This window comes from Malus domestica, chromosome 12 (genome assembly GCF_042453785.1).
Source record: "Malus domestica chromosome 12, GDT2T_hap1".
In the NCBI taxonomy this organism is placed as follows: domain Eukaryota; kingdom Viridiplantae; phylum Streptophyta; class Magnoliopsida; order Rosales; family Rosaceae; genus Malus; species Malus domestica.
The window spans coordinates 1,148,918-1,172,114 of NC_091672.1; the positions used below are offsets into that span (position 1 = coordinate 1,148,918).

The window sequence follows — 23,197 nt, forward strand, 5'->3', positions numbered from 1 at the left end:
TCAATTTTCATAAATAATGTCAAGTTCTTGGTCATGTTTCATAAATAGTACCTAGTTATTGGGTCTAATTTCATAAATAATGTATAGTAGTTGGTATAGTTTCATAAATAATGTCTCTTTCTTGGTTCGGTTTCATAATTAGTGCCTAGTTATTGGTTCACTTTCATATATAGTGTCTAGTTCTTGGTCATGTTTCATAATTTTGTCTAGTTTTTAGTCCAGTATCATAAATAGTGCCTAATTCTTGTTTTAGTTTCATAAATAGTGTCTACCTGTTGGTCCAGTTTCATGTATAGTGTCTACTTATAGGTATAGTTTCATGAATAGTGTCTACTTATTGGTCAAATTTTATAAATAGTGTTTAATTCTTGGTTCAATTTCATAAAGTTTGAAACTTAGACCCTTTTTGGTCCTGTAAAAGCCCCATTTGCGCTGAAAACGGTGAACCCATAAGTGATCCTTTGATCAAAACCTTGAGCAGATTATGTTCTCAGTAATTTTATTTAAAAAGCTGTTTTCAATTACCAAATCAAAATTTTCTCACATTTTTTACATACCTACAATAATAAATGTAGCTCTCCATCCAATTGCTTGAGCTTGGTTGTCATCTTGGAGAAATTTTTCTTTGTGCTTGTAACATAAGTGATACACCACATGTTATTATGTAAGTGGTGGGAGATTTAATTTTTTAACACAAGAATCTCACAACTTGTATTGAGACACGTGGTGTACCATCCTGTTTTCCTGGTACATTGAAAAATAACTCATCATCTTGACTACTATTGGAAAACAACACCACGAAAATAAAAATGGGGAATATAATTCAATTTGAAGTCTTTTTCTTATGGAAAAATTAAGTTCTCATCCCTATTTTTCCTATTCCATTGATTAAAACCTTAATATTTTTCAATTTTTTTATCAAGGTCCTTAGATTTTAATAAACGTCATTAATTATTTCAATTTTTTTATCATATATTTTTAATTTTAATTTGCATCAATTTTCTTTTCAGTTTTAATTTTTACCCATATTTTAATTCCTTTTTATGCCCATATTTTTTAAACTTTGATTTGTATTTGTACCCATATTTTTTAATTTATTTGTACCGATTTTTAATTTTGCTAAATGTACCTATGCTAATTATATGTATTTATTTTATATTTTAAAATATATCAATAGTTATTTTTTAAAATATGTTAATAATTAAGGAGTTTTACATATAGAGACAAAAACTTTCACTATATTTTAAGTAACTCCACTAGTTTTTAAACATATCAAGTAGAGACAAAAACATAAAAATAACTAAAGCGTAGCCCAAAAACATGGAAACGATGTTTTAAAATACCAGTCATACCCTAAGACTATAGGGCTATTAATAGAACTCAACCCTCACAACTCCAACAAAATTAACATGCGTCATACGCTCAACCTATCATCAACTATTTCTACAGAATCAGTTTTGAAACTATATGTAGAATCAGTTCAACTCGTCCTCTATCATTTTTGCAGAATTAGTTGAATCTGTCATCGACCATTTTTACAAAATCAGTTCAACTCGTATTTGACTATTTTTGCATAATTAATTTAACATGTCTTCGACCATTTTTGCATAATCACTTCAACCCATTTTCGACCATTTTTGCCGAATCACTTCAACCCATCTTCAACTATTTTTGCAGAATCAGTTCAAATCATCATTAACCATTTTTGTAAAATCAGTGCAACCCTTCATCGACCATTTTTTGCAGAATCACTTCAATCCGTTCTAGACCATTTTTGCAGAATCATTTCAACTCGTTCTCGACCATTTTTGCCAAATCACTTTAACCTGTCCTCAACCATTTTTGCAAAATCAGTTCAACCCGTTATACCATTTTTTTTGCATAATCAGTTCAACCCGTCTTCGATTATTTTTTTGCAGAATCAGTTGTACCCGTTCGACCATTTTTTTTGCATAATCAGTTGTACCCGTTCGACCATTTTTTTGCAGAATCAGTTCAACCCGTCTTCGACCATTTTATGCAGAATCAGTTCAACTCGTATTTGACCATTTTTGCAGAATCAGTTTCAAATTCATGTAGAATCAATTTTGTATACTTTTTAGTAGAATCTTTTTGAATAGTTTTAGTATATTTAGTTTTGATATTTTCAATAAAACTGCATACATGCCATCAGTCCAATCTCTCATCGACTATTTTTGTAGAATTAGTTTCAAATATATGTTAAATCAGTTTTGTATAATTTTTAAGTATAACCAATTTTGTATATTTTTTGTAAACAAGTTTTACAACTGGCCATCCACTCAACCTCACTTAACAAATCCAACTCTTTTTTTATTTGAAATCCAACTCTATTTGTATTGGAAATCCAACTATGTTCTATTGAAATAAAAATAAATAAAAAATCAAACAAATACGATTCTTCATCAAAATTGTTTCCTTCTCCAACCATTGTTCACTTCCCTCATCTCTACACTGAGCATTGGGTGGGTTGGCCTGTTTAAAAGCAACCCTTAGGCCGATAAATTATGCTCAAGTCATCATTCGACCAACCCATCACCGATTGAACAATTTGTTACTCCGACTCATCCAACACAATTTGTTTTCGGTTTGGGTGGGCGGGTTAAAGAGGTATTTGTGTTTGAAAATTTTGAATTTTAAAAAGTCAGAATGATCGAAAGAGGAAGGAGGTTGCAAGCTGGTGTGGCGGCAAAGAAAAAATAAAGAATTGACAATAAGGGAGATGAAAAATGTGAAAAAATAGTAAATGGCTGCTAACTTTTGGGAATATGAGTGATTCCACGTGGTAAGCATGCCAAGTATGAAAATAAAGTGCAGCCAATATAACAAGTGCAGCAATGTTATTTATCGGGCGTTTGGGAGGGGCAGTTGTGGCTGCCTGGAAGGGTAATTTCGTTACTTGCAATAATATTCATGATGTCATCAAATATGTGTATAAAAAGTTCTCTCTTTGAAATAATTAAAGGGATATGCTATCCAACCATCTAATTTTACTTCTCACATATCTCTTGATAATTTATGTCCGTTGATCTTCTTCAATTCATTCAATCCGACGACCGAAAATTAAAAATGTGTGTGACAAGTAAAATGAGGTGTGTAGATATCACACCTTAATTAAAAAGTGTTATATCTTAATTTAAATAAAATAAAATAAAAATTTCCCACTCTCACATTCCCTATCACTATCTTCCTCTCTCATTCTATTTTAAAATGAGGTGTGTAGATATCACACCCTAATTAAAAAGTGTTATATCTTAATTTAAAACTAGCATATGGGCACACACAAAGTGTGTGTGATAAATTTTTATTTTTTTTGTTTTTGAAATAGAATGAGAGAGGAAGATACTGATAGGGAATGTGAGAGTGGGAAATTTTTATTTTATTTTATTTTAATTAGAGATATGTTAGGATTACATGCAGGTGAGGCTTTGAAAAAAAAAGCAAAATTTGGTTGTGTGAAACTACATTTATGCCCTATATTTCTTATTCATGTTATTTTTAATTAGAAGGTTAAACTGATAATTTCATAAAATTTTGGTTGACAATGAGTGTTTTATTAATTAGTAAAAATTAAGTATTAAAAATATACATTACGTGTAATTTTTCCTAATAAATCCTCAAAAGAAAAATAAAAATCACTCTCCAACTAGAATACGTGTCCCCTGCACACATTAATCGGCCTTTTTCATATCCAATAGGATTGTAGGACTAAGAATGAATACCCAAATTTCTGTTTATTTGGACCGATTCAATCCCCAATGCTAACAAAATAAAGAAAAATAAAATTAGAAAAAACAGCAACTTCAGATTGTTTGTGATATCATCAACAAAGACCAACACACCTATTGTTTGTGATATTATCAAAATATATGAATATATCAAAATATATTCCATCAGCATCATCATCATCATCCTATTGGTCCAATATCATAAATAGTGTTTACTTATTAGTATAGTTTGATAAATAGTATCTACTTATTGGTCAAGTTTTATAAATGGTGTTTAATTATTGGTTTAGTTTCATAAGATTTGAAACTCAGACCCTTTTTTGTCCTATAAAAGCACCCATATTGCCAAAAACAGTGAACCCATAAGTGATCAATTAGATCAAAACCATGAGAATATTATGTTCTCAGTAATTATATTTAAAAAACTGTTTTCAATTACCAAATCAAAATTTCCTCACATTTTTTACATACCAACAATAATAAATGTAGCTTTTCATTTAATTTCTTTAACTCGGTTGTCATCTTGGAGAAATTTTTTCTTGTGCCCGTAACACAAGTGGTACTATCACGTGTTATTATATAAATAGTGGAAAATTTAATTTTTTATATCATTAATTTTTTAACACAAACATCTCAAAACTTGTATAAAAATTCGTGATGTACTACTTATCTTCATATCCAATAGGATTGTAGGACCAAGAATGAATAACCAAATCCCTGTTTATTTGGACCGATTCAATCCCCTACCTACGCTAACCAAAAAAAGAAATATAAAACTGCAACTTCAGATTATTTGTGATATCGTCTAAACAAACAGACCAACACACGAACGCAAAGAGAAGTAAAAAGGGAAGAAATCCTCCCCTTCTTTCCTTAATCTGCCAGCTTCACCTTTCGGTGCAAGGCTTTCAGAAATCTGTATCAGATATTATGCATCCGGGAGTGTGCTGGCAGGTTGAATTTTATTGTACATAAATTTTCAATTTTTTTTTCTTTCAATTTTTCAGATTAAACTGTAGAATTTACCCTTTAGGATCGAAATACCAATCGAAACAGAAAAACCCAGCTCGTAATCTTTGGTTTGGACAAGGAAAATTTGAAAAATCAGTGTGGGAGGATCAAAGTTTGGAGCTTTCTGGGAGGAAATTGGGTTTTTTGTGGTGTTTGTTTGATGGGTTTATTGGGTGATTCAAAAGGGGGAGGGGGCGACGGAGGAAGTGGAAGAAACGGCGGTTCATGGGGCGGCCGGCATAGTTTGATACGGCGGAAACAGGTGGATTCTGTTCATGTGAAGTCACGGGGTCATCAATTGGCCAAGGAGTTGACTGTTCCCCATCTTGTTGCAATTGGTAAAAGCTTGTTGTTTTCCCCCTCTTATTTTTTTCAATCATAAATTTTGATATCTGTATTGTAATTTTAGATGAGATGATGATGCTGATGGAATATTCGGTTGTCTGCTATATTCATGTAATTTCGTCTGAATTTTCATCTTGCAGTTATATATTTTCCTCTCAACTTTATGGCTATTTATCTACATAGGGCTTGTTTGAGATTGCTTTTGTAGGAAATACTTCTGGTCTTAAGTGCCTCTGCTAGAAGTATTATTTCATATTAACTTGTAGAAATTTTTATTAAAAATACAAGTGCTTCATGGAAAAGCAGTTTTAGGACCTAGAAGTGCTTTTATGTGCTTCTTGGTAGAAGCAGTTCAAGTGTTTTCCAGAATTAATTTGCATTTTAACTAAGGTTTGGTTCCAAAATCATTTTATTTAAAAGCGCTTTTAGTCATTTAAAAGCACTTGTCAAACGAGCCCAACATGTACTGCTTCATAAAGCACTTTTAGGACCTAGAAGAGCTTTTAAGTTTTTTTTATTTTTTATTTTTATCAAATGTAGTAAAAAACACTTTTGGCTGTTAGAATACACATTTAGCCAATTCATAAGCATTTCTAATCAGGCATATAATCTGTTGAGGTTTTATCTTCGTGTGTTCGGTGCCTCACTTTAAATTTCAGGTTTATGGTATGCTTTAAGATTCTCCTTGTAGCTGTGCACCCGTCATTGTAGAATTACTTACTACTAACCCTTTGCATAATGATATTGTCGATTAATATTCTTAGTAGTTTCTACCTGATGTTTTCTTATTTTCTACATGATGAATATTTTGGATCCGTGTTCCTTAAACACACATGCACATTTCAGTACTGAACTAATGAAACAGGCTACTTCTGTTTTTTTTATCATGAATTATTTTGTCTATAATTAACCGTTGGTTATCATACACTTTGGTTAGGGGTTGGCTCAACGATAGGAGCAGGAGTCTATATTCTTGTTGGAACAGTTGCTAGAGAGCATTCTGGACCAGCACTAGCAATTTCCTTTCTAATAGCTGGAATTGCGGCAGCCCTTTCTGCCTTTTGTTATGCTGAACTTGCAAGTCGGTGCCCTTCTGCAGGGAGTGCCTATCACTATACATATATATGCATTGGAGAAGGGTAATTTCTCATTCCTTCTCTGTCCTTAAAGTGTTGATCTTTGCAATTGGGAAAGAAAAGGGAGAGTTGCTTATCATGCTTGTTCAACAATACATGCTTGCACAGTTGTACCAAACTGATTACATTGAATATTTTTTTTGTACGTCAGTTAGTGATATTAAAACTATCATTGTTTGCAGTGTCGCTTGGTTAGTCGGTTGGGCTTTGATTCTAGAATATACAATTGGTGGCTCTGCAGTTGCTCGGGGCATATCACCTAATCTGGTATAGTTCTTAAAAATATCTAGTTTATGTATTCTGTGAGAAAGATTATTAAAACTCTGACAATGTCCGCTCGAATAAAAAAAAGATCTTCCTGCATACTCTGAAAATATTTTAAGAGAAGTGTGTGACCTCTATCCTTAAATGGGTTTGTGTTCCTTTCTGAAGGCATTACTTTTTGGAGGAGAGGACAGTCTGCCTGCTATTATAGCCCGGCAACATATTCCTGCACTTGGTCTAGTGGTTGACCCATGTGCAGCAATTCTAGTATTTATTGTTACAGGGCTCTTGTGTGTTGGAATCAAGGAGGTATGCATATATCTTGTTTGTTTTCTTTTGTGTATCAGATCAATCCTTAAACTTGGCAAACATATTTTTTCTTCTGTTCCATAAATATTCTCTTTTTTTTCTTTAATGGAACACTCCATTTATGCAGAGTACAGTAGCACAAGGCATTGTGACGATAGCGAATGTATGTGCAATGATATTTGTTGTAGTAGCTGGTACTTATTTGGGTTTCAAGTCTGGCTGGACTGGATATGAACTTCCTACTGGGTATTTGGCATCCCTATTCCTATATTGACTCATATAGTTTTCAAGAATAAATTTTGAGTTTCCTTCCTATTTTATTCATGTAAAAGGTACTTTCCCTTTGGGGTGAATGGTATGCTTGCTGGGTCTGCGACTGTCTTCTTTGCATACATTGGTTTTGATTCAGTTGCCAGCACTGCTGAAGAGGTAAACATGTTCTTGTTATGTCATCTGAAATATCAATCTTACAAGTTTTGTGGAGATGTTTTAACTTGTTTAGAATCTGAATTATGCCTTTATGTTTTTCAAAAGGTGAAGAATCCTCAACGAGATTTGCCACTTGGTATTGGTGCTGCACTATCTATTTGCTGTGCGTTGTATATGTTGGTTTCGATGGTCATTGTTGGTTTAGTGCCTTATTATGCAATGGATCCTGATACACCAATTTCCAGTGCATTTGCTAGTCATGGGATGCAATGGGCAGCGTAAGTGAATAATATTGTGGGGATTTCCTTTTCGCCTTTGGGCAACCAAGTTAAATTTCCTGCTTATGTTTTGAAGGTATGTGATAACTGTTGGAGCTGTGACTGCTCTCTGCTCAACATTGATGGGCTCTATTCTTCCTCAGGTATTATTTGATCTTTTTAATATTCCTTTTATCTCCTACTTTTCGAGATGCATCGTGTATGGTCTCGGGTCTTGTCAGCTTGTTTATTGTCCATGAATCCCCCACCACACCTGTACTGTAACACTGATTAAGATATTTTCTTGTGTTTCTTAGCCACGAATCCTGATGGCCATGTCTAGAGATGGATTGCTGCCACCATTTTTCGCAGATATTAGTGAAAAAACTCAGGTTCCTGTCAAGAGTACAATAGCAACTGGGATGTGTTCTGCAGTCTTGGCCTTCTTTATGGATGTTTCACAGCTGGCAGGAATGGTAAGTTGACCTTCACGGAAAGATCTGGCTTTGTTGTTGATAAGGTGTATAACTTATTTACTCTTTGTTATGCTAAATGACATGCGAGTATTCTTAATGTAATGCTATAATTGTGGTTTACCAGACATTCTCTTTATAAGGGGGATTCCCACTGCATGTGAACTAGCCTTGAAGTTTTTTCTTTTATTTTCACAATAATTGATCCTTGATAATATTAATATCCTCTAACAAATTCATAGTGAATGTAGATGTGGAGACTGACTTAGATAGTACCTATGTTGTGCAGGTTAGTGTGGGTACACTTGTTGCATTCACTATGGTAGCAGTATCTGTACTGATACTCAGATATGTTCCGCCAGATGAGGTGCCTATGCCTTCGTCTCTTCGGGAGTCAATTGATTCAGTGTGGTTACGACGTGGAAGGAATTCTCAAGAGATCAATGTGGAAGATCCTAAGACTGGTGTTAGTTCTTCAAAGGAGAGTACCAAGCCTCTACTCGAGGAAGTGGATATCATGGTTGAACTTCCTCTGATTAAAAGGCAACTGCCTCTTATTAACTGTAAGTTCCTTATAGTCTCATATTCTCACTTCATTATATATAGCTACTGCAACAGTAGAAGGGTCATACAGAAACACACGAGCACGCACACACTCCTAAATGTCCTATTATCGTAGTTATGTTGCCATAATCTCAATCTGGCCCAACATTCAGGCAAGAAACAACCTTATAAATAGTCTACATTCTCAATCGGGCAAGAGAATATTTCCTTGTATCTATGCATGTCTATAAAGTATGCATGACAATGGGATATACGTGTCTTTATATTTGTGTCAGAAACAACCTTATATTCTACATAGTTTCTGCTCTACTTTTCTGTTATGTGGCTGATTCTGAAATATGTTTTCGCTGTGTTAATTATTACAGACACAATAAGTGAAGATAAAAGGCGTAAAATTGCTGGCTGGACCATAATGTTCACATGTGTCGGTGTGCTTCTCCTGACATATTCAGCTTCAGATTTGGCCATTCCCAGGTGGTTGAATTTCTGTCCTAGACTTAGTTCTGAGAATGACATTTTTCTGGCTGCATGATTGATTTTTAGCTGCAAAAACAAATTCTAGAGGAATTCTAGATTCGATTATGATTTTTTTATTTATGTTGATGTTACTTTATGTTTTACTTTCTTTTAGTAATATAGTTTAATTTTCTATTCATTAATTCTACAGAAATATTCTTGGTTTCAATTTCAGCTTTTTTCGCTATACATTTTGTGGAGGTGGCGGTATTCTTCTTTTATTAGGTCTGATTGTGCTCACATGTATTGATCAAGATGATGCACGGCACACCTTTGGGCACACAGGAGGTATGCTCACTATTTTACGGTAGTACAAATTTCACTGAAAAGGTTTCAGGGGATGCAACCTTGTCTGCAAGCTGTAAATAGTGAACTTGTAAAGTGTATATTACTAGTACACACATACATATAGATATCAGCTTTAGTCGATGTGGTCAGCTTTTCCTCGAAAGAATAGCCCATGAGGCTGGTTATCCTAATTAGGAAAACTAATGAAAAGGGCTTGAAAACTTTGAGTTTTAATGATAAGGACAAAATAAAGGGTAAAGTGAATAGTACCAGGATTGACTTTTTAGTGTAAAAATGTGGTTTTTCGTTAAAGTGAATAGTACCGGGTACTTTTCGTTAAAGTTCCCTATCTAATTTGGTTACTGTAGGCTTAGCTAGCTAATAATTAAATCGTGTTTTCATTTGCCGTGTTTAGAATGTTAAGACCGATAATAAAGAAACTCAACAGTATCTTCATCTCGTGTTTATTTATGTTGGCTTAAATGGTTAGGTTAGTGTTCATTGAGGAAAGTACTATTTGACTATATAATAACAATGATGTATTGGTTTCCTTTCAGGTTTCTTATGCCCATTTGTCCCATTGCTACCTATCATCTGTATTCTCATCAACGTCTACCTACTGATAAATCTTGGGTAACTATCCATTTAAATAGTCCGTTTCATTTTATTATTTTTGCACTTTTTATATCAAAGGGAAATCCTACATAGTAGAAATGGTTCTTGTACTTTGTGGTCGCATAATATTATCAGAATTGAGAGAATTCGTATTGTGTGTTCACCGGGAAAGCACTTTCAATGTTATCAGAATTAAGTAAAATTTGTAAAATGCAAATGAAGTTTCCCTGATTTCTGCTGAATGCACTGTGGCTAATCTGTCGTCTGTAAATATGCTTTCCTTTAAAATTGTTCGTATATTGTTTTGTTTTCAGAGCGGACACGTGGGCGCGTGTTGCTGTATGGCTGCTAATAGGAGTGGTTGTTTATATATTTTATGGCCGATCACACAGCTCATTGGAGGATGCAGTTTACGTGCCAGTAGCTCACGCTGATGAGATCTTTCGGAGCTCAGAAAATTATGTAGCGTAAGTTTGTACAGCAACTGCAAGGACGAACTTGGTCCATCATATCATGTACTATATCATCTGGCGATTGTGAAGTTTCCTTCTACCGCGTGCTTTTGACTCCGATTTATGTATTGTTGGTAATCTTGTTATAGCAAGGACTGAAATCAGTCCATTGTATAATAGCTTATTATCTTCTTGATGCTGGACGTGTTCGAGCAATGTAAATACTGTGTTATAAATGAAAGTTTCCACTCCCCTACCAATGTTGCTAAACGGTTAAATGCGTACAATTAACCGTTAATAAACGGTTATGGGTATGAGTATACCCATTTATGCAATTGTCCTGCAGGTAAAGGCTTAAACGGTTATGGGTAAATAATTGAGGTTACCCGCCCGTCATAACCGTCCATCCATAATACTGGAAATGGTTATCGTACTCTATGCTCTCTGTGTTTAATCTGCAGTCTAAATGTTATTTCCTTGTACAATGCCATACATTGTTTCGTTTTCAGACCAGATGTGCTCCCTCCATGCACCTAAGGTCGGATTTAATGAAAAGTCCGACCCAAATATTGGCTCATATTCGGATTGTTCAAGCTCATGGAACTCGATAAATTTCGCTAGGTTGTCCGATGGGTTGACCGGTCAATACGAATATAACTCATGCAAAGAGGAGGATTTCGAACTTAGGTGCATGGAGAGAGCACATCTGCGATTCCCATTTTTAAGATATTTCTTCAGTTGGATACATAACTCATCCACGACAAATTAAGCAGCGATTAAGATGTAACGAAAGGGGTTTTATTTGATCTGGCTAAGCTCCTTCAAATTCAACATATTCTTCTGTACCTACATAGGACTGCCCTTCAAGACACCCTCCTCCGAAAGGATGGTTATGCACCCCACATACAACCTCAAGTTTCCACTCGTCTCCGGGACCAACGTTTACACCTTTCAATAAAAATGGGCAACCACACTTTTTCGTACCTGTGGCCTTAGGGCGCTTTCTCTTCCGATGATCTATATCTGCACTGAAATTCATCGCTTGTTGGCCATCTGAATCTACGTTAGACTTCTTAGTATAGTATCCACTATGCTCACAGCAAAGATTAATTCTGGCTCGTCGTAATCTATTTTTTCCAGCAGCATCTGACCTCTTGATGACCACCCCTACACCACAACTCCGTCCTTGTACACGAATCCAATTGACCAATTCTTCTCGACTCTTGAATACCTGCCAAAAATACGTATATTTGTTCTAATCAACCATACACCACCAATAAGTTACAACAAAACAGAACTTTTACCTCATCAGTGATGAATTCACTTGTGGTGTCCAAAAGGCTATCTATTGCAACACCACTGCTTGTAGTAGAAGCATCGTGTTGTGGCTGCAAAATACATTTTCGATAAAGAAAGTTTCAGTATTCAGCAGTTGATGGATGAACTTAACTGTGAAAGTTTGGCCTGCAACCACCGAATGTTATGCTGCTCAGCCAAACACATGTCAGGTTCAAGCTTTAGGGTTCGTTCTGGGTGGAATGTGGTTCTAAAAGTTCGGTATATGGGGTCTGAACACTCTGGATATCTTCTCAGTTTGCTACTTACCAAAACAAACACTAACGTTCAGTAATTCAGCTAACCTTTCGGCTCTGCCATGCGGTAAGTGTAGAGAAAATTATTTGCGCCACATCATACATTATGTTGGAGACAATATCGGAAGGTATTTTTCCTTAATTCTTTTTCATTTCTAATTTCTTTGATACAAAAGGATTGAGATAAGTTAATAATTAACAAAGCTCAGAGGATAATAAAAAGAATTACATAGATGAACTGATAAAAGAAATCATTCCAGGAAGGTTCTCGAGAGCCAACGTGAAAATTGCACCAAGTACAAAAATAAAAACGAAAGCTAATACTATTTTTCCAATGTACGTAAAACTGATTGCTGGTTTCAACACCCTCTTTGGAACATGTAACTTGGCAGAACGCTACAGAAAATCATAAACATATATTAATACAAGCTAAAAGGTCATCAATTGATAAAGAACGCTACCCTTAATCGCTTATTTGATTGTATGTCATCAAATATACCCTTTTAAAAATCATTTAACATTGTACATTACTTTTCGTGAAACAAAAACTTTAGTTTAGAAGAAAAAGAAAACGTAACTATCACAAGTGCAAGTTTTCACTCCTCACATTACAAATAAGGTATTTTTACATGTGCACAAATGTAGATTACTAATCATTTCAGACAAAAACTTCAGTCCTATGAAGTATGAATACTGGTTGGTTAGAAGTGCATATGAACATATTTTGCAAGATTCGCATTTTCGGTTTACTTTCTGAGTTGTTTCTTTGAGATTTTATCTGTGTAATGGTATTTGTCTGCATATTCACTTGCGAAAGTTCAATTATCATGGCCAATCTGAGAACTTGAGATGAGACATATGGTTTCCCTCCAACAATCTACTTAGTACACTGACTACAACTTAAAAGAAACAATGACGACGGATCACCCTGCCTCACCATTATCTTCCCATCTAAAATAACTGAATAGTTTACTGAACTTAAACAACCTTCAATCCACAATCTCCACCTCCCATCAAAACCCTTGCTATCTGAGACATGGCCTAGAAATCTAAAGTACAGACTAATCCTTTCTTTTATTATTTCCATCTCTTTACACAACAGCATTCTGGACACCACTGGGCTCAAGCTCAAGAGTCAAGACTATCACCAAGCTGCTTCTATGCACACTCTAATGTTTTCCTTCCTAATGAGCCCGAGAAACTGAGCTTCCAGACTGTGGATACTATCTAAAGTATATATCTAGTCTTGGTTTTAGTCCCATTTTTCTTCCAAAAATCTATTTATAACATAGAACGTTCCACAAAGTCATCCAATCAAGCAACTGACTTGTTAATTAACAAACTGAATTCGTATTATTAAAGTTTGATTTTTTTTGCAGACGTGGGCATAGCCCTATAGTTTCCCTGTGCACCTGAGTTTGAATTTAAAGTATAATATCGCTTGTATATACAAAAAAAGGTTGAATCTTTCCTTTCATAATCACTGTAAACAAATGTCCAGTCCGAACTCATCTATACAATAAACACCAAACAGAATTCTTATTCACTTAACAGTTAACATACACAAAGAGATGAATAAGATCTTACCATTACATCGGGAACTGGCATTGGCATTGGCCTTACAACTCCTTCTCCACCTCCAAACCCTGTACTCGAGCAAAGACAAAAAATCATTACAACCCACAATTTAATCATTTTTAACAATACCCAAAAAATGAACTACAATAAAGAGTAAATAGAAGCATTGGTACTGTATTGTAGCTTTGGCGCTGAATTAAACATCCAATTTTTTAAATTTGACAAAATGCGGAGGATTGGTCCTTCACGCCAACTCTGCGAGAATTTCTGTCAAAGTTGGCCCTCGGTGCAGTTCCCGATTTACTTCTTGAAAGGGGCTCATGTGCACTTCATTTACAAAAATTCTTACAAAGTTGGCACATGTGACTTAGGACTAATACTCCGCATTTCGTTAAATTCAGACCTATACCAATTTTAATGGATTTTCAATTCAAAGACGAGTTAGATTCAGATTCCTATACCGGTTTGGATGGATTTCAATTCAGAAAACGAAAGACGAAAGCTACAATTCAGTCATAGTTCAGGAACCAATGCTCCAATTATCCTAAAGTTAAAAGGGTCAAGTGCACTTCATTGACGAAAGTTACAATTCGGTCATAGTTCAGGAACCAATGCTCCAATTTTCTCGACAACACAAAAAGTAAAGAACTTGGATTTGAGTGATTGAAGAGAAGGGAGTGAGTTACCAGGTGAATCCAGCTGGGTAACGGTCTGTAACCGCCAGCCACTGCCGTAATCGACCAGGGCGGAGCTGGGGCCGAAACTGATGGGCTCCTCACCTTCTTTGACGGCTTCAATGTGCAGAGCAAGTGGGTCCCCCGCACCCAATTTCTTGTTTATGAGTGAGACTGCGAATCCTGCCTCCGTCCCCATCGCGAACCGCCGTGTCATCCCTGAACTCTGACATTTCACCTCCAGAAACTATCAACCATTCACAAATTACAGTCAGATTCCCGTACAAATTCGATCGATCGGACGAGAGAGAGAGAGAGAGAGAGAGAGAGAGAGAGAGAGAGAGGGGTTACCGGAGTAGGAGTAGGAGGTTGAGCTTCGTCCATGGAAATTTGGATGATCAATAGTCAAAGGAACTGAAGTAAACTTATTTATTCGACTTAGATTGGTATTTTGCCCTTTATTTAATTTTTGAGTAAATTGTAGCAATATTCCTTAATTAAAAATTTATTACTATTGTTCTCTCAACTTTAATCTAACTGGATAAATGGTTCTTCATTTTTAATCCAATTGGAGCAATGATCTTTTAACTTTAACCAAGGAAGAAAATATCGGTGATATCGGAAATATCGGTAGTCCGAAAACACGGAAATATCGATGGAAATATCGATAAAAATTACATGGAAACCACGGAAATTGTAAGAAAAACTTGGAAATTTTTATTGAAACTTTGTAGGATGTTTATTTAGTCAATTATCTATTAGTTTATCACAAAAAATTGGAAGGAAATGCATTGCATGATGAATTTAACATTATCAAGTTGATTATATAGCGATCTGACAAACATTATGAGTGTAGAAAATATGTAGTAATTAATGAAAGAAGTCTAAACACACCATAATCATTTATATATAATGAATTAGTACAATATTTTACACTTTAGTACCACATAGAGTTCCTATGAGGTTCAAATTTGTCACTATCTTCATCATCTCTATGTGTAGAATGAGTGTATTGTGAAGAGTAGTTATCAAATGATAAATCCCCAAAATAGTTTTGCATGTAATTGTTAATATGCCACCCATATGGATCCGAGATTGGTTGAGGTTGTCCATAAGAAAAATCATTTGAAGATTGAGGCTGGGATTGATTCCATGAGTCGCTCGATTCCATCCCAACAGGAATGGGATATGAAGGGTAGGGAAATGGTTGGTTATGAGTATAACCATAGTTACTACTTCCCAATCCAACAGAGTCTGAAGTTCTAGATAACGAGTCATCTTCTTGACTTGACAAAATCCTTTTGCCTTTTTCTCTGCGAGTATAGTCCTTCCCTATGGCACCAATTCCTGGTCCTGCCCGCCTACTGCCATGGTCATCATCTTGTGTTGCATGCGTGAAGTTTGCCTCACCAGTGAAGGGGCTCATATATCCGGGAGGTGGTGGTCCATAATAGTTTCCATATCCACCACCACTACCTCCAGCTCCACTACCTCCAGCTTCACTATGTCCTTCATCATTCCCACCTCCGGTGGTAGGTGAGTCTCCTGATCTTGTACTAGAGCTATCATTAGTATCAGCACGATATTGTGGTTGTGTAGGATTGGAAAAAGGTGGAATTCCAGTGTTGCTTGGTCTTGGGTGCAAAAGTTCTTCGAAAGAGTCAGCGCTGCTAGATCCTACCTCCTCCTCTAATACTCTTTCTACATTTATCCCTTCATTACGTGCTTCTTCAGCAACTCTGGGAGCTGGGTTGCCTTCATCATCATCTAAATGAAGAGGTCTAATCCATTGAAAAAGTTGGTTACCCTCCGTATCATCATCTTCACCAACAATATCAAACACATCTAGTGGGTCACCACGGTCGACATGATCGATTTCTGCTTCCTTATCTCGAATTTGAAGCTTCATGTTGTAATAGCAATAAACTAATTTATCCAAGCTACTATGAGCCAACTTATTTCTTTGCTTTGTGTGGATGAGTGCAAATGTGCTCCAATTTCTTTCACAAGCAGATGAGGAAGCTGTTTGTGATAATACTTTTATTGCTAACTTTCTCACAGTTGGTGCATCGGTCCCATATATGATTCACCATTCAGCTACAATGAAAAATAATGTTGATAAGCCTAATAACTCCAACAAATTCTATTATAAACTTATAGTGAAATATGTTTATACTCACTAGGAGACATATTTGTTCGAGCAGCAACTGATGTTGGTTCTCCAAATGTTCTTCTTGCATCTTTAAACCATGTTAGCTGAATACAATAAATTGTGTTAGTTTAATCCAACAAAGTAATTATTATAATTTAAGTAATTGTGTACCTCATTTCCAAATTGGCCAACTGCTGGTGATGCAGGGTCTAATTTAGAGTATACATTATGTACAGCACGTATAAGGTTACCATCATCTCCAACACCGGGTCTGTATTGGTATCAGGGATTCAAATAATATGTTGTTCAAAGAAACACATACTCTAATAAGATAAATAATACTTATGCAACTAAAGAAATGAATTGCAAATTATGACATAATTTATACCTGCTGCATGCAAATCGTGGTATAATGTTTTATACCATCGGTCTTCAATTATTTTTACGACCCACCTTGCACCATGTTTTCTTTCCAATTCATCATTCACTACACGCATCAACTCATATACTGCCCCCATAGTAGGATACACTTCAGTGTCAACGATCCGTAAAACTTTGTAAAGAGGTTCAAACACTTGACACACATGTTCTGTTTGACTCCAAAAAGCATGATCAAGCACTATACTTTCCACCATACGACCTGTATTTGAGCGGCTGAAATTGTGGTTGGCCCAATCGTCACTAGTGAATAGTTGCTTCAACCCTGCTTTCTTCTTGAGTAGGCTGTTTAATGCAATATAGTTGGTGGCGAATCGAGTGGTAGCTGGACGAATAATTTCTCCTCTGCAAAATTCACGCATCTTTGCCAACAACCAACCGTGATTGTAAATATAATTTGTGATCGTTCTAGCTCTTTTGACCACAGTAGCAACATTCTCTCTCTTCCCCATTGCCTCAAACATAAGATCAATACAATGTGCTGCACATGATGTCCAAAACACATTATGATGCTTCATTAACTTTTTTCCAGCTTTGACAAATGCAGAACCGTTGTCGGTCACGACTTGGACAACATTATGCTCTCCCACCTCCATGATTACATCCCTCAATAATTTGTAAATATACTTGTAATTCTTTATATGGTCTGAAGCATCAACAGACTTCAAAAAAATTGTCTTTCCCTTGGAGTATACCATGAAGTTGATGATAGATAATCTGGTCGGGCCGGTCCATCCGTCACACATGATTGTGCAACCATTAGTTTCCCACTTTGACCTCAACTTGTTAACATACTCGCCAATGTCTTTATACTCCATATCCAAATATTTGTTTCTTATCTCATAGGGAGTGAGAGGTTGTACTCCAACACCGGCCTGTTGACATCCCATTACCATATTTTTGAAATGATGTGATGATGCCTTCGCAGCAGGGACATTTTCATAGATAAAGAACTTGCTAATTAGACGCCCCATTCCCTCCTTCACATTACCTCCCTTGAAATAACTCCAAACACTCTTTTGACGTGCGTTGGATGACTTATATAAACTTGGGGCTATTGGTGGTGTTGGTTGTGATTCTCTAAGACTGCCTCCCCGTCTCATTTGTGCACCACCACTTGTCCCGGAACCTTGTCCCCTATTAGGAATTTTATGAAGGTGTTCTCTTTCCCATGCTGACTGTTTGGAGGCACGTAATGCTTGTTTCAAACTGCGTCGTTCTTCAGGTCCCATTTCATCATCACATTCGTCCTCATCGTCATCATCATCACTGTCAACCGCTTGGCCATAGACTTCTCCCCGTAGCCCAGCTCGAATATTTTCCATTCCTTGTGTCATCTTTTCCTTCTGTTGTTTTTTATTTTTTAATAATGTGCTGATGAATGCCTTCACTTCTGGGGGGACATTATCGCATCGTTGGACATTTTTTGATGGATCTAATCCACTAAGATGATACTTCAGTCGTGTCACTCCGTCACTCTTCATTACCCGACCACAATATTTGCAAATTGTGCCATGTTTGTTTCCGTCTATTGGGTCTCCATGTTCCCAAGCTGGATCACGTTTACTGGACATCTTAAACGTACCTATATTTATTTTTCATTAAAATTAGACAATTATTTTTTGATAAAAATAAGAGAACCTAAATAATAAAGTTATTCTACAGAAGAATTAAATACAAAGTAAAGAAAATGATTGTAAAAAGTTAAGTAATTATACAAATAATATGGAATAATAAAACCTAATATTAATGAATAATAATCCAATTTGATAATAATTCAATTTAATGAATAATAATCCAATTTGATAAAAAAAAAATCCTAATATAAAACATGGTGATGAATAATAATCCAATTTGATAATAATCCAATTTAATGAATAATCCACCAATTTGATAAAAAAAAAATCCTAATATAAAACATGGTGATGAATAATAATCCAATTTGATAATAATAATCCAATTTGATAATAATCCAATTTAATGAATAATCCACCAATTTGATAAAAAAATAATCCTAATATAAAACATGGTGATGAATAATAATCCAATTTGATAATAATCCAATTTAATGAATAATCCACCACTTTGATAAAAAAAATTATCCTAAATTAAAACATGGTGATGAATAATAATCCAATTTGATAATAATCCAATTTAATGAATAATCCACCAATTTGATAAAAAAAAATATCCGAATATAAAACATGGTGATGAATAATAATCCAATTTGATAATAATCCAATTTAATGAATAATCCACCACTTTGATAAAAAAATAATCCTAATATAAAACATGGTGATGAATAATAATCCAATTTGATAATAATCCAATTTAATGAATAATCCACCAATTTGATAAAAAAATTATCCTAATATAAAACATGGTGATGAATAATAATCCAATTTGATAATAATCCAATTTAATGAATAATCCACCACTTTGATAAAAAAAATAATCCTAATATAAAACATGGTGATGAATAATAATCCAATTTGATAATAATCCAATTTAATGAATAATCCACCAATTTGATAAAAAAATTATCCTAATATAAAACATGGTGATGAATAATAATCCAATTTGATAATAATCCAATTTAATGAATAATCCACCACTTTGATAAAAAAAATAATCCTAATATAAAACATGGTGATGAATAATAATCCAATTTAATGAATAATCCACCAATTTGATAAAAAAATTATCCTAATATAAAACATGGTGATGAATAATAATCCAATTTGATAATAATCCAATTTAATGAATAATCCACCAATTTGATAAAAAAATTTCCTAATATAAAAGAATAATAATCCAATTTGATAATAAAAAAACCTAATATAAAAGAATAATAATCCAATTTGATAATAAAAAAATCTAATATTAAAGAATAATAATCCAATTTGATAATAAAAAAACCTAATATTAATGAATAATAATCCAATTTGATAATGAAGATGGTAAGGGAAATAAAATAATAAATAATATTAAACATATTAAAATTATCCTAGGGAATAATTATACAACATTACTTAATTACTTAAAACAATTAATATTAACATTACTTAATTACTTACAAAAATTAACATGCAAGTATTAATTACTTAAAAAGATTCACATACGAGTCCACACAAATTTATTTGTTGTTGTATAAATTACAATAATATAAATTTAAGTTTGTAAACTTACCTTAAATATTGAAGCCTTTGTGTTCAAGCTTTGGAATGGATCTGGAATGACTTTGAAAATGGTAAGGAAAATAAAATAATAAATAACATTAAACATATTAAAATTGTCCTAGGGAATAATTATACAACATTACTTAATTACTTAAAACAATTAATATTAACATTACTTAATTACTTACAAAAATTAACATGCAAGTAATTACTTAAAAAAATTAACATACGAGTCCACACAAATTTATTTGTTGTTGTATAAATTACAATAATATAAATTTAAGTTTGTAAACTTACCTTAAATATGGAAGCCTTTGTGTTGCTTGGCTATGGAAAGGATCTGGAATGGTTTTGAAAATGGTATGGGAAGAAGAATGTAAGTTAAAATTCGGTGAATGCCTCTGATACTCCACTGGATGAAAGAATGTAAGTATATAACAGACATTGACACTGTTTTGCATGTGAAAGACATTGACACTGTTTTGCATGTGAAAGACTGTCACACGCTTTCATTATGAAAGCAGTAGTATTTGTTGTGCATGTTCTGAAATTGCAAAAAGTTCTTTGGATCATTGGATCAGAGAGGTAGACATAGGTTTGGAATGATTTGGTTTTGAATAATTTGGAGCATTTGATGCTTTTTTTTCTTACACGCCATCACTCAGACAGTAAAAAAGACTGAAGAACTCACACTCCACCACACACACACTTCGAGACCCCCCCACCACACCACACACGCACACCACACACGTACACCACACATGGAGGTCTCTCTCTCGATCTTTCATTTCCCACTCCACTACCATATTCTCGAATCCTCTCAATCTCTCTCTTCTCTCTTCTCTCTCTGAGGTCGGTCTGAGCCTTCGTTCTCACCGAGAACTTCTCAGTCTTCTCCCTCCCTTCCCCCTTCTCCAGTTCTTCCACACACACACACAGACATCATCTCTCGAATCTCGATCCTCCTCGTCCGTGTCTCCGTGTCTCCGTGTCTCCCTCTGCTCCTCCCATCTCACCCGCCCTAAACCCAGCCGTCGACACCACTCCATAACCGCCTTCTAAACCACCTTGATCCATGGAGATCGACCGGAAATCATCGTAGTCCAAGCCGTCGACACCACTGAGGAGCACGACCTTGTCCCAGCCGTCTTGGATTCGTGAGGAAGACGATGTTCCAGGCTCCTACTTCTCTTCTTCTCGACTTTTACTTTAAATTTTTGTAGAGATTTCAATTTTTCTGCATGTTGCACCTTTGTTGTACTGAAATTGATTTTAGGGATTTAGGAATCAGGGTTTCTATTTTTGTACAGATTGCGATTTATCTGCATGTTGCTTGATTTTTGTACTGAAATCGATTTTAGGGATTTAGGAATTAGGGATTCAGTTCAGTTGCTTTGAATCCGAATTTGGGGATTTAGGGATTCGGTTCATTTGCTTTGATTTTTGTACTGAAATCGTTCTTCTCGGCTTGTAAACATGTTGATTTTTGTACTGAAATCGATTTTAGGGAATCCTGTATTGTAGATTCAGTTCATTTGCTTTGAATTAGAATTTGGGGATTTAGGGTTTCGGATTATTTGCTCCGGCTGTGTTCTCCGATGAGTCCATACCAAATATCGCGATAATTTCGAAAATATCGCGATATTATCGATATTATCGATAATATCGCGATATTCTGCCGAAAACAAGTTGGATAGTTACTAAAATATCGGGGTCCCAAAAAAACGATAATATCGGCGATATTTCGCCGATATTATCGATATTTTCTACTGTGACTTTAACCCAATTATAACAATGGTCTTTCTAACATAACTCATTTTGATAAAATTCTGACAAAATCGACGAAAATGACCATAGCTACATGTTTGATGAGTTGAGAGACCCCAATTGTACTCATGGTCATTCTAATATAACTTATTTTAATAAAATTTTGACGAAGTTGACAAAAATGATCATAGCTACATATTTTGATGAGTTGAGAGACCAATGGTAATGAGTTTTTAGTTGAGAGATCATTGCTCCAATTTGGTTAAAGTTAAGGGACCATTACTATAATTTACTCTTAATTTTTTAGGCTTATTTATTGTTTTGTCTTTGAATTTATTTGGGGTGTGCTATCTACACATCTCATTTTACTTCATACACCCTCTCTTAATTTGCGGGTGTCAGATCGACTGAGTTAAAGAAGATCAAATGAAAGAAATGAACAAGGAGTTTGTGAGAAGTAAATAGGAGTGTGTGGATTTCATACCACTTTATCTTTTAATCACATTTTACTTCCTTGTAACTAAATTCGTCTTTTTGAGTACATCGATATTTTTACATTAAGAGAAAAGGGAGTTCGGTTATACCACACAATGGGCAATCTAATTTGTTATCGAATTCGTCATCTACGAGATTCGAACCAAAGACTTCTCACTTCCAAACGAAAGAGGAATACCACTAGACTATAGTATTGAGTGACAACATTCGTCTTTTTAATCTCTAGAATGTTTGATATGATCCCTTTTTTGCCCACCAAGTAATTGACGAAATGCTTATCAAAGGTTGCGTCACTTGACAAATTCTCTTAATATCACTCATCATATTATTTCAGTATATGTCAATAACTTTTGACATATGTATAATTTAGTTCGGCTGACGACAACAAGCTCATCAAATGTTCAACAAAATATCTCAGACTCAAGTGAATAAACCTTTTTTTTTTTTTCCATTTCTGTTTCTATGAAAAAAACATTTGAACCTTTAACACTACAAGATTCGAATCTTGAATCTGTCACTGGCTAGCAACCCTTAGCACAATTTTAGGAGATATTTTTTTCCAAAATACGAAATGGTAAATCAATGACAATACAAGTGGTGACAAAAGACAAAAGTGCAACAAATCTGATTTTAGAGCACTGAATGGCAATTTAAGAGAACAAATCAATAAATAAGCCTTTCTTAGTGTAGGGCCGTGTGGGTGTATAAGAGCATCCGTGCGTGGAAAAAAGCTCTACCCTTATAATTTCTGCAGACTGAAAGCCCGCTCTTCCCGCCCTTTCGGTTCTCCCAGCTCAAAAGCTCGAAACTTTCTCCCAGCTCAAAAGCTCGAAACTTTCTCCGGCACCTTGCAGGGCCTGCCGGCTGAAACCGGTGAGTTTATCTTCTAAATGCACCCCATTTCTGGAATGTTGATT

At 34.9% G+C, this 23,197-nt stretch overlaps 2 protein-coding genes and 2 long non-coding RNA genes across 6 annotated transcripts in view; 1 reads left to right on the forward strand and 3 right to left on the reverse strand.

Annotated features, from left to right (window-relative positions):
• Positions 1-4,469: 4,469 nt before the first annotated feature.
• LOC103449344 (cationic amino acid transporter 2, vacuolar-like) lies at positions 4,470-10,665 on the forward strand. 2 transcript variants are annotated; one of them, XM_008388652.4, is made up of 14 exons: positions 4,470-5,095; positions 6,040-6,241; positions 6,421-6,505; positions 6,671-6,811; positions 6,939-7,057; positions 7,144-7,240; positions 7,346-7,518; positions 7,595-7,661; positions 7,815-7,973; positions 8,260-8,533; positions 8,900-9,008; positions 9,226-9,338; positions 9,896-9,971; positions 10,268-10,665. In XM_008388652.4, the coding sequence occupies exons 1-14, from the start codon at positions 4,918-4,920 to the stop codon at positions 10,422-10,424; spliced, it is 1,950 nt and encodes a 649-aa protein (XP_008386874.2). In that variant the 5' UTR covers positions 4,470-4,917; the 3' UTR covers positions 10,425-10,665. The 2 variants fall into 2 exon arrangements, with proteins under 2 accessions (XP_008386874.2, XP_008386873.2); XM_008388651.4 differs by having other exon boundaries at positions 4,489-5,095; positions 9,202-9,338.
• A 516-nt stretch (positions 10,666-11,181) lies between these two features.
• On the reverse strand, positions 11,182-14,702 carry LOC103449343 (uncharacterized). The gene is made up of 5 exons (XM_008388649.4): positions 14,601-14,702; positions 14,262-14,496; positions 13,585-13,643; positions 11,710-11,793; positions 11,182-11,636 (listed from the first exon to the last, which is right to left on the reverse strand). The coding sequence occupies exons 1-5, from the start codon at positions 14,631-14,633 to the stop codon at positions 11,217-11,219; spliced, it is 831 nt and encodes a 276-aa protein (XP_008386871.1). The 5' UTR covers positions 14,634-14,702; the 3' UTR covers positions 11,182-11,216.
• Positions 14,703-16,528: 1,826 nt separating this feature from the next.
• LOC139190164 (uncharacterized) lies at positions 16,529-17,671 on the reverse strand. Its single transcript, XR_011574213.1, has 2 exons — positions 16,790-17,671; positions 16,529-16,672 (listed from the first exon to the last, which is right to left on the reverse strand). It is a non-coding gene; the product is annotated as an uncharacterized lncRNA (long non-coding RNA).
• Positions 17,672-19,921: 2,250 nt separating this feature from the next.
• LOC139190188 (uncharacterized) overlaps positions 19,922-23,197 on the reverse strand; it is a 100,497-nt gene continuing 97,221 nt past the window's right edge. Inside the window, exon 6 of one of the 2 annotated variants that reach the window (XR_011574250.1) lies at positions 19,922-20,028. This is a non-coding gene — a long non-coding RNA (uncharacterized lncRNA). Of the gene's footprint in view, positions 20,029-20,233; positions 20,316-23,197 lie in introns of those variants that run through there. The other variant, XR_011574249.1, reaches the window with a different exon arrangement.

What these genes read in the sequence shown, in the direction of transcription:
- LOC103449344 (XM_008388651.4), top strand. Translation starts at nt 4,918, where the DNA reads ATGGGTTTATTGGGTGATTCAAAAGGGGGAGGGGGCGACGGAGGAAGT. An exon ending in GGATATGAACTTCCTACTGG is followed by an intron (nt 7,058 to 7,143) that starts GTATTTGGCATC and finishes TTCATGTAAAAG; the next exon opens with GTACTTTCCCTTTGGGGTGA. An exon ending in TGGGCTCTATTCTTCCTCAG is followed by an intron (nt 7,662 to 7,814) that starts GTATTATTTGAT and finishes TGTGTTTCTTAG; the next exon opens with CCACGAATCCTGATGGCCAT.
- LOC103449343 (XM_008388649.4), bottom strand. Translation starts at nt 14,633, where the DNA reads ATGGACGAAGCTCAACCTCCTACTCCTACTCCG. An exon ending in AACCTCCTACTCCTACTCCG is followed by an intron (nt 14,497 to 14,600) that starts GTAACCCCTCTC and finishes AATGGTTGATAG; the next exon opens with TTTCTGGAGGTGAAATGTCA. An exon ending in GTGAATTCATCACTGATGAG is followed by an intron (nt 11,637 to 11,709) that starts GTAAAAGTTCTG and finishes TATTTTTGGCAG; the next exon opens with GTATTCAAGAGTCGAGAAGA.